The sequence below is a fragment of the Tachysurus vachellii genome, chromosome 16 (assembly GCF_030014155.1).
Source record: "Tachysurus vachellii isolate PV-2020 chromosome 16, HZAU_Pvac_v1, whole genome shotgun sequence".
Classification (NCBI taxonomy): domain Eukaryota; kingdom Metazoa; phylum Chordata; class Actinopteri; order Siluriformes; family Bagridae; genus Tachysurus; species Tachysurus vachellii.
The window spans coordinates 22,681,233-22,691,573 of record NC_083475.1 but is presented as its reverse complement, the minus strand read 5'-3'; the positions used below and the strand labels follow the sequence as shown (position 1 = coordinate 22,691,573).

The 10,341-nt window shown below is 39.5% G+C and overlaps 1 protein-coding gene across 1 annotated transcript; it reads left to right on the top strand.

Moving 5' to 3' along the window:
• The first annotated feature begins 1,750 nt into the window (after window positions 1-1,750).
• On the top strand, window positions 1,751-7,945 carry LOC132859291 (myelin-associated glycoprotein-like). The gene is made up of 10 exons (XM_060889984.1): window positions 1,751-1,877; window positions 2,933-3,000; window positions 3,103-3,459; window positions 3,561-3,884; window positions 3,952-4,209; window positions 6,692-6,976; window positions 7,069-7,168; window positions 7,299-7,317; window positions 7,447-7,525; window positions 7,624-7,945. The coding sequence occupies exons 2-10, from the start codon at window positions 2,955-2,957 to the stop codon at window positions 7,650-7,652; spliced, it is 1,497 nt and encodes a 498-aa protein (XP_060745967.1). The 5' UTR covers window positions 1,751-1,877; window positions 2,933-2,954; the 3' UTR covers window positions 7,653-7,945.
• Window positions 7,946-10,341: the final 2,396 nt, after the last annotated feature.

The following is a 10,341-nucleotide window of genomic DNA, read 5'->3' as shown; positions in this document are numbered from 1 at the left end:
CTACAAGAAAAAGGAATAGGCATTTTAAGATGTGTGGCAAAAACCTATGATGTAGCTGCAGTCATGAGTTAGGTGACTGGGGGTGTTCAATCCCACTTCAGAAAGCGACACCCTGAAGCAATTTATGTGCATTACTATGCTCATGAGTTAAATCTAGTTTTATGTCACACATGTAGAGCTGTAACTGAAGCCACTGAGTTTTTTGAGATGTTGGAAAGCCTTCATTCGTTTTGTAGCTGTTCTTTAGTTAACCATCACAAGTTTGTAGAGACCCAAAAGCAACTAGTATTGCATCCAGCAGAACTTGTGTAGCTATCAAGCACATGCTGGGCATGCCAGGTACGTTCAGTAAAGGCAGTGATGGAGAATTTGCCTGCCATCATTGAGTGCCTGTCAAACATTACCACTCAGGACTTAAAACAAAGCTCTGGAAGTTCTCTTCTGTGTACATACTGCTAATGTTCCATGACCTACTGTCAGTAACAGCAGGCTTTCACAAATATCTCCAGAAGGAAACAGTTGACTTGGCCCAGGTAGTTGCACACAAAGATGCAGTATGTGATTCTCTTAAGGAGAAAAGAAGTGATGCCACCGCTGCAGATTTGCATGTTAGAACAATGGCCATATGCAATGCTAATCAGATTTCAGTGGAAGGGCAGTCCTCTGGTCACAGGAAAAGAAAAATGAAACAAATGGATGACTTTTTTTTCCCCTCCTCGAACCGCCACCTTACTGTGGTGGAGGGGCTTGCGTGTCTGAATGATCCTAGGATCTATGTTGTCTGGGGCTTTACTTAATTAATTAACCAATTGATCAATTAATTAATTCGTTAATTAATTAATTGATTAATGTAGTGCTGTTGTTTAGTAGCCTTATTTCTCTGAGATATAATTACACAGAATTTATGATAAATTTATTACTTTATAAAATGTCAGTGAACCGGGGTCCCCTGGCACCATCTCAGGGCCCCCAGTTTGAGAACCACTGGCCCTAGACTACTTGTTCTGAGCAGGTGTTGTCAGTGAACCGGGGCCCCCTGGCACCATCTCAGGGCCCCCAGTTTGAGGACCACTGGCCCTAGACTACTTGTTCTGAGTAGGTGTTGTCAGTGAACCGGGGCCCCCTGGCACCATCTCAGGGCCCCCAGTTTGAGAACCACTGGCCCTAGACTACTTGTTCTGAGCAGGTGTTGTCAGTGAACAGGCTGTAAAACTGTTGGCTAAGTTACAGACACTCATGAAAAACTCCTGCTGATTATCTGGGAAACGTCTCTAACAGCAGTCACAATGTCATTGTTTGTGTCAAACACGTTGTGAATTAGTTGTAACATTACAACAGGAGATCATGACTTACTCTGTGCTCAAAGTGATGCTCACAGCTCCAGTGCTTTTCTCTGTGGGAGAACGAGGATGATGCTGAACAATTCCAGGATCTGCTTTTTTTCATTGGTTTCACTGACACACACACACACACACACACACACACACACACATACTCACAGACACACACACACACACACACACACACACACACACACATACCACATGCGTATAAAGTTTCACTCATCTCAATTTAACTCATATTAATTTGTACTTGGTGTAATGTTTGTGACCCAAAGCTGCGGCAACAAAGACCAACAAACACAAAAGTCACACTAACAAAGAAGTATTCATTCACAGAATGGTCTTATAAAACAAAGCACAGAGACACACTAGACACTGGTGTGATTAATAGTCAGGGGGACATGGCTAAAGGAGAGCATGAAACGTTACCAGGATACAGATTTGAACAGCTGATACAGGACAGATATTAAAACACTTTTTATATATACACAGAACATCAGTAAAGTACAAAAGGATTTTCTCCACCTCGTGTAAGTAAGTGAGAATTAATCTGCTGGATATAAATGAATGTGTGGCATTTACCAAGTCTGTGTTTATATACAGAATGTGTATTTTGCAGTTTGCAGTTTCATTATTAATAACAACTTTGCTGCAAAAACAATCCAAGTTTATAAAATATGAATATATTTTTGATAGAAGTGTAGAAATGTAAATTAACAGGTGAAACTGTTTATCAGTAGCACTGTGAGGGAGTATTTAACGAACACGTAGAAATACACTATTAAATGTAATCTTGAGTCTCTTAACTATCCTCAAACTATAAAGGAAAACTAGTTTTCATATTACTTAGGGCTCTGTCAAATCTGTGTCATGATTTGATCATTCTACAACATTCTGATCCCCTTCAGAATTAACCAGGATGTAATCCTTTTGTTGCACTTACACAATCCAGACCTTAATTTTTTAAAATCTTCAGTAGTAACTTTTGGCATATTGTTTTTAGCTGTGCCACCATATAAGTCCAAGATCCAAGGTTATGATTTCATCTCAGTGTTCAAACAGATGCCTGTCACCAAACTGCAAGCGTTGTCATCTAATACTGTCAGGGCTTCAGTAACACTAATATTTGTAATGTTTACTTAGTCTGTTTTGTAACTTCATGGGGTTATTAGGTTTGTTCTTTGTATGATGTCCTGATATAATGGAAGCATTATTGTTCTGGTGACATCGCTGTAAGTTACACCGAAGTGCACAAGACTCTCCAAGGTATCAAGCCACAAAGGGGAAGGTGGCTAAGCAACACTAAATTGCACCTAAATGGATTTGCATCTTTCCAGTGTTTCCATGGAAAGCTCTCGATTAACCATGACCTTGACCAGGGTAAAGCACTTTTTTAGGAATAAATGAAAAAGAATGTATGTATACAGTCAAGTACATAAGTAGTTACTGTAAGCAGCAGCATTTCTGTACTTATCAGTAGCCATTTTACTTTAGAAATTGAAAGCTGTGTTATTTTACCTGTGTGTGTGTGTGTGTGTGTGTGTGTGTGTGTGTGTGTGTGTGTGTGTGTGTATACGTCTTTATTTTAGGTGATCATTTCTGACCCAAGATATGAAAGCTTTAGAGAGATTTGTAATCACCTTTTGTCTGTTTCAAGGTTTGTAAATGAGTTATGTGTGCATTTTTAGAATAAAAGGTTTATGTGTTATAATAATACTTTTTGCTGTGTGTGTGTGTGTGTGTGTGTGTGTGTTTGTAGCTGTTTTGTGTAGAGAATTTTTCATCAGTCTACCAGAAAGTACAGAAGCGATGAAAGGCCTCTGTGTTCTCATACCATGCAATTTTGAATTTGAAGAACAATATGATGAAGAACTACAATACAGTCCTAGAGGAGTCTGGTACAAAGGTGACAGTTTGGCAAAATACAAAGTCTATTCTTCTAAAACTACTGAAAGCAACAAGGTTGATGGCAAAATAATAGGAGACCTACACAGAAAGAACTGCACAACCATCTTCTACAACATCAGTGAAAGTGACAGTGGAGAATATTTCTTTAGGATAGTGTCTGGAAATCTAAAATATATTTATCCTTCTTCTCTTTATTTAAATGTCAGAGGTGAGAGCTGCAGCACAATACATCATATTTTAATTACACTAATGATGCACTGGAACACATTTAAAACTCATCTCTAATGTGATACTGTGTGTTTATCTCAGCATCTCCAATCAGCCCCTCAATAACACTGTATACAGAGGATAAGGGGGAGGTGGAAGACCACAATGAGGTGGTGGAGGGAACTTCACTGAGTCTCATTTGCTCTGCTCGATCTCCATGTCCCTTCAACCCCCCTATTATTACGTGGAACTTTCTGCCTGACGAGAGAAGACAGAAGCAGTACCATAACAACAGATTCAGTTCCTCTAAGCTGAACTTCACTGCTACTCATTTGCATCATGGACTTGATTTCACCTGCACTGCCACCTACCAGCTCCAGAACCATAACAAATCAGCACGGAGCTCTTATACTCTACATGTTCTGTGTAAGTGCATATTAACTAGTCTTTAATGATGCATGGAAACTTCTAAATCCTGTTCTTCCTCCTTCAGATGGTCCTAGAAACACATCAGTATCAGTGTCTCCATCTGATTCAGTACTTTTGGGCAGTTCAGTGTCTCTGAGTTGCAGCAGTGATGCAAACCCAGCAGTGCTGAACTACACCTGGTACAGACAGAACGGAGAACAGATAGGAACCGGAAACCAACTTACCATCAGCAAGATTGTTTCTACACACAGTGGTTTATACTATTGTAGAGCTCAAAACCAGCACGGATATCAGAAATCTTCTGTCTTCCTGGATGTTCAGTGTGAGTACAGTTCTGTGTTCTTGTAAGGGCCAAAACATGGATTTATGGTTCTTGCCTTTTAACTGGTTTTTCAAGCATGAACAGGTGCATTGTACTCTGGGCTCAGTGTCCCAGATCATTTTCATGCATCAAATGCTTGTCAGGGTGCAGTTATTAATGGTACCCAGGTAAACCAAACAGATATATCAACAGGATGATACTCTCTATTTAGGGCCAGCCTAAATGGTAGTTGACAGACAAAGGGGGTGTTGGTGTGTCTGTAAAATGAGATGCACAATTTCAGTAACCATTTTTTCAAGGACCAAGGCAAGACAATGCAAGGTAAGGCAAGGAAAACAACATTAACACAAATGCTACTGACCGTTAAAATTTAGAAGTAATACAACAGAGTAATATTTGACCTTATCTCAGCATGTCTGTCAGACACATCATCTTAGATGATGGCTCATCAGTTGAAGCTCAAAATGCAGCTGCACGACTTGTTTTCAACCTGCATGCTGCGATCCCTCCACTGGCTTCCGGTAGCTGAACACATCAGATTCAAAACACTGATGCTTGTCTACAAAGCCAAAAATGGTCTACCAACACTGCTCGATTGGTCCCACCATCTCTAGCACTTTCTTCCCTGTTTGTTGTATGTGTGTGTGTGTGTGTGTGTGTGTGTATATATATATATATATATATATATATATATATATATATATATATATGTATAATAACTTTGAAAAGTGATTTAGGCTCATGGTATCTTAAGTCTGTAGCCAAGTGAACCAGAGTTCATGCATTCAATGATAGAGACTTAAGCAATTTTGTATGTCGCTCTGGATAAGTGCGTCTGCCAAATCCTGTAAATGTAAATGACAGACAAAGGAAGACCACTGCCCTTCAGGAGGCACTGTGTGAAATCTCTAGTGTTTTGGAGTCCAGCTCTGTTGGTGAGGTTGCATAGTGCTTAGAGACCTTTAAAGCAAAGTGGCAGGGATGAAGTAGATTCAGACAGAAAAACTGAGGGCACTTTAAAAGATTGCAGTAACATCCTCCTTTGTAAGCCTGATAAGGCAGCGGTCTCACCACTACTCCCTTAGAGGTCTTGATCTCATGGTGGACCAGATGCGTTAATCTAGAGGTGGAAGAGAACACATCAGCAAACTGGTCCACCAACTTTGTCAGGTTCTGGTTTTGTTTCAGAGTGAGATCCTCCCCTCACACCACGGTACGCCCCAGGGTGTACCCACAATCTGTGTGAGTGACAGGAAATGCAGACACCAGCAGTGACGACCCATTTTTATCAACAAATGAACTAAGTAGAACTGGGTGTCTGTGTACTTACAAAGGTGCTGCAGGCAGTTGATGGTAGTGGTGGTCTCTATCATGCCTGGGTTCTCTTTGGGTTTGGGCCCAAGGGAAAACCTAGTCAGTCTCACCACAGGAGCAACAGGACTGGAAGGTAGGTCCAACGATGGAATTCTGCCACCATGTTGATAGGAGATCACCTGCAGTGCATCAGAATCTCATTCTTGAGGGTTTTGCAATCCGTGGCCTCCTCTGGAGCAAGCACTTAGTAGGCACCTTTGTTGGCAGAGTGGCCCTGTCATCCTTGTGCCACTCTTTCCTGGCAACTCTCCATTCAAAGGTGTGCAGATAGACCTTGACCTTGTCCTTGTTAGTCCGTTTGGTTAGGTGGCACTGGGCATCTCAGGAGTCAAAGAGAGGAGCAGTTGAGGTGAGGAAGAGTTCTGCTCATCAGTTTTGCTGTGTGTGTGGAAGTGTTTTCAGCAGTGTGTCAGTTGGCGGTGCAGTTCCAGGTTTGGCAGAGAAGAGACGAGCCAGGACCCAAGAAATTTGCTGGGCACAACTGTTTCACAAAGTTTCATCTTCACTGTCCTTTATAAGTTCTGGGAAACAATTAGAACCATGTGCCACTCCTTCTGCCAACATAATCTCTTACCTCCCTAAACCCGTGCTTGCCCGAAGATACTCTACCTGCTTCTGCTGGAGGGTGAAGAGTTCTTGCCAATGTGTTGATTTACCAAATTTTGGCGCACTTCTGACGCAGCCATGTGCTTCTCTGTATTCCCAAATAGAAGTACTGAAACAGCACAGTTTGCCACATGGGGGTACTGTAGTGGTGGGCTCTTTGCTGTCACAATACTTAAGACATCATTTAGTCATATAGAACCCCAGTCACGCTTTGGAAACTTTGCTTTGGGAAAAAAAGTATAATTACTAGAATAATTAAAGAATAATTAAAGTATAATAATAATATAATATAACATATATATAAAATAATATAGCATAACATATAACTGAGAGTGGTAGCTGTAGTAGCACTGCAGTTTTTTGAAACAATAGTGTGCGGTGATGCTAATGAATAAATTTGTGCATTTAAGAACAGTTTCTGCTATAGATGACATTATACTAATCTCTCTCTCTCTCTCTCTCTCTCTCTCTCTCTCTCTCTATCTCTCTGTCTCTCTCTCAGATGCTCCCCAGGTTTCTCCCTCCTCAAATTGTAACAATGCTCATGGTTTGACCATGTGTTCCTGTGAGGTTCATGGAAATCCTTCTCCTAAATTGGTATGGCATCTCTCTGGTCAAACTGTTGTGCCCTCTGAGAGTGCATCCATCCGAGAGGAGACTGTGAGTGACACAGGTTTAAAAAGCTTCATTACCATCCATCAGTCTTTTATAGACACACCCACTCTGCAGTGTATTGGCATCAATAAACTGGGCGTCGACACACACCTGTTTAATCCCATCATATCAGGTAGGCATTCATATAAAAAAAGCAATGTAACAATAACGTTTTGATAAATATATAAATTAAAATCTATTAAAATGTATTGTATTTTCTCCCAGAATGCAGATATACCATATTACCTTATCTGGTTCTAGCTCTTTCTGTGGTTCTCCTTCTGTGTTTTGGTATTATTAGTTTTCTCATCTACAAATTAAAGCAGTAAGTTGCACATGTGATCATTTTTAGCAATATTTTTACCATTCAAACTTGATCTAAAATGATTGTTATATTTAGTTGATTTACATTCATTGTATTGTTGCATTACATATTTAATACACATCTTTTACAGATTATTTGGAAAAATAAAGGTGAGTTTAAAAATTGAAATGAATTCCTGCATGAAATTGATATGTATGATAATCATTAATGTTGACAGTAGAAATGATGTTGATGTTCCACATGATGATGAAAATATATTGTACTGTTTGTTATTTAAGGTTCTTAAGAGTGGGAATATTTATACTTCTCTCCAGCGTTCTGCTCCAAACGTGTATGAGATTTTGCAGACTCACAGAGGTGATGTCACATCATTTATTGGCATCAGTCATCATCATTTAATTAATCTGCATGGAACTTCAGATATCACTTATAATAAAATATAATTTGTGTTCCAGAAACGAGACTACAAGAGAACAAAGTCTAAAAAGCTGCACAAACTTTATAGATACATGCATATTTGTTGATCTATATAGTGTTTATTGCTGTAAATGTTCATTTTTTTTGCACATAACATGTACCCCAGACAATTCCCTGCCAGACTGCCAGAGGGAGCCCTTCTGCAAATATTGAAAGATGCCTTCATTTGTCATGTTTGCTTTAGAAAGTACATAGTAAGGACCATAGATTCTCTTTCTCATTATTTAATTATATAATTTTTTTTCTTAAATATATGTGTATATGGCCCTGCCCTTCTTTGCTTCATCTCTGACTTTATTTAATCCCCTTTTTTGTGTTTGAATTATTGACCTTGCCTGCCCATTTGACCATATATTTTAGATTCTCTGTTGAAAAGTGCTTAAAGTTATATATCTGAAACATTTTGACAAATTTGATTTTGTGCCAATAAATGTCTTGTATGTAGACATAAGTAATCTGTCTGAGAGTCCTTTGTTAATAGTTTGTTATTACAGATTATCATTACTGTTTATTGACGTTTAATATACAGTGATGCCTCGATATACGAGTGCTTTGACATACGAATTTTTTGAGATACGAGCTGTGATTTGACCAAATTTTTGCCTTGATATACGAGCAAATTTTTGAGATACGAGCATCCGAGCCGCCGCCGAAACAAAGATCCCCAACAACCACGTGTGCTCTGTTTCCCCGCCTCAGCTTCCCACATCTCACTCGGTTAAAGCCGCCTTTCCACTGCACACGACAAACGACGGCCGATAAACAGGAAGTCATTCATTTCCTATGGAGAGTCCCAAAGGCGCTGCGTGAGGTGCCGACCGTCTGCGCATCCGTAATTTTCGGATCCGTTTTAAGCGTTGGATCCGTTAAAAAAATTTTTACTTGTGCGACTACACCGCATCTGATATACCGACCGGACAGGTTTTTATTAAAACGACCGGCAGATGTTAGTGAGGAAAGTGTGACAAAAAAGGCAAAAACAAGTGAAGAGAAAAGCGATGAAGAAAATTAAGCAAAATTAATGTAAAGAAAACAGAAATTGTAGCAATTAAGTTCAGTTAAGTTAAGAGAATTTCAGTTAAAGTTAGGGGTTTAGGGGTAAAGTTAAAGCATTAAGAGTGTACAGTAGAGTGTACAGTAGAGTGTACAGTGGAGTGTACAGTAGAGTGTACAGTAGAGTGTACAGTAGCGAGTAAGTGAACAAAAGTGAAAGTGTACGTATGAGACAAAATTCCTCCTGTTTACTCCTCCCTCAACCTCCGTGTGCATCTTCCGTAAAGTAAAACCAGTTTATTTTTTTAACATTCTCTTTTATTACTGTATGTTTTTATACAATATTTGCCATTTATATACAAGTACTGTACATTTTTCATATTCAAAACACATAAACAAAACAACTGGAGTGGAATTTTGCGAGCTGGAACGGATTAATGGGATTTCAATTCATTTAAACGGGGAAAATTGTTTTGAGATACGAGCAATTTGAGACACGAGCAATATGAGATACAAGCAAAGTCACGGAACGAATTAAATTCGTATCTGAGGCATCACTGTACATTAAGTGTGTGACAGACAGAAATTTATTACTGTGCTTTGTTATTGATTAGATAATTGTTTCAGATTTTCCAATACAATGAGATGAAGTAGAGATAATAGAAAACAAGTCAGGATTCTCTCAAATCTCTCAAGATTTGCCAGTCCACTTGCATTTTGAATCCTGGTTGAGAACTTGAGGATTCTGTTTTTTCCCGACATAAAGTAGTTATTTTCCTTGAAAGAAATTTAGCCCGGGAAAAACTTTTTACCTGGTGTTTGTAAATGATATGTGCAATGTGCTGATAATGTGAACCTGGCTGGAGATTGTTGCTCTCATCAGTGGTTTTGGATGTATATTTACTATTTTTTATATAACTATTAATGGTATAAATTACTAAAATGATATTTATAAGTATGCACTTAAAATCAGATATTTAAATGGTTTGATTGGGTGTGAAAATAAAATCTAAAATCACAGTACATTACAAATCTACCTTTTATGATTGTGAAGCAGGATCCATGTGCTGCAAAGCTGGGGTTAATAAAGAGATCTTACCGAACACTCATGGCCAAGTTCTCCTCAGATGTGACTTCTGCCAAGACTTCCTTCTACAAGGAAAAGCTTGAAGCTTCCTCACATGACCCTCGGAAATTCCACAACATCATCTCTTCTCTGCTCAACCCCCCCAGCTCCACCTTCTTCATCCTCCCTGACTGCAGAAGACTCTGCTTCTTTCTACCAGGAGAAGATTGAGGAAATCTGCCGGACCTTCACTTCAGCCCCGACTGCACTTACATCTCAGAGTATGGACTCCCCTACACCTTTGTTGTCGCATTTCTCAACTGTAACAGCAGAAGAGATTCTAAAACTCATCCAGTCTTGCAATCCTACCACCTGCCCATTGGATCCTCTCCCTTCCACTATGCTCCAGACCATCTCGCAAGACCTTCTGCCCTTCATTACCACTATCGCCAATAGATCCATAGCATCTGGTCAGGTACCAACTACTTTCAAGAGAGCAAGGGTTATTCCCATCCTGAAGAAACCTGCTCTGGATCCATCAGACATCAGTAACTACAGACCGGTATCACTTCTCTCGTTTCTTTCAAAAATTCTTGAACGCATTGTCTTTAATCAACTGTCTGTCTATCTCTCACAG

Coding starts and splice junctions, on each gene's coding strand:
- LOC132859291 (XM_060889984.1), top strand. CDS start 2,955: ATGAAAGCTTTAGAGAGATTTGTAATCACCTTTTGTCTGTTTCAAG. Junction 3,885..3,951: donor TTATACTCTACATGTTCTGT/GTAAGTGCATAT, acceptor TTCCTCCTTCAG/ATGGTCCTAGAAACACATCA. Junction 7,526..7,623: donor GATTTTGCAGACTCACAGAG/GTGATGTCACAT, acceptor TTTGTGTTCCAG/AAACGAGACTACAAGAGAAC.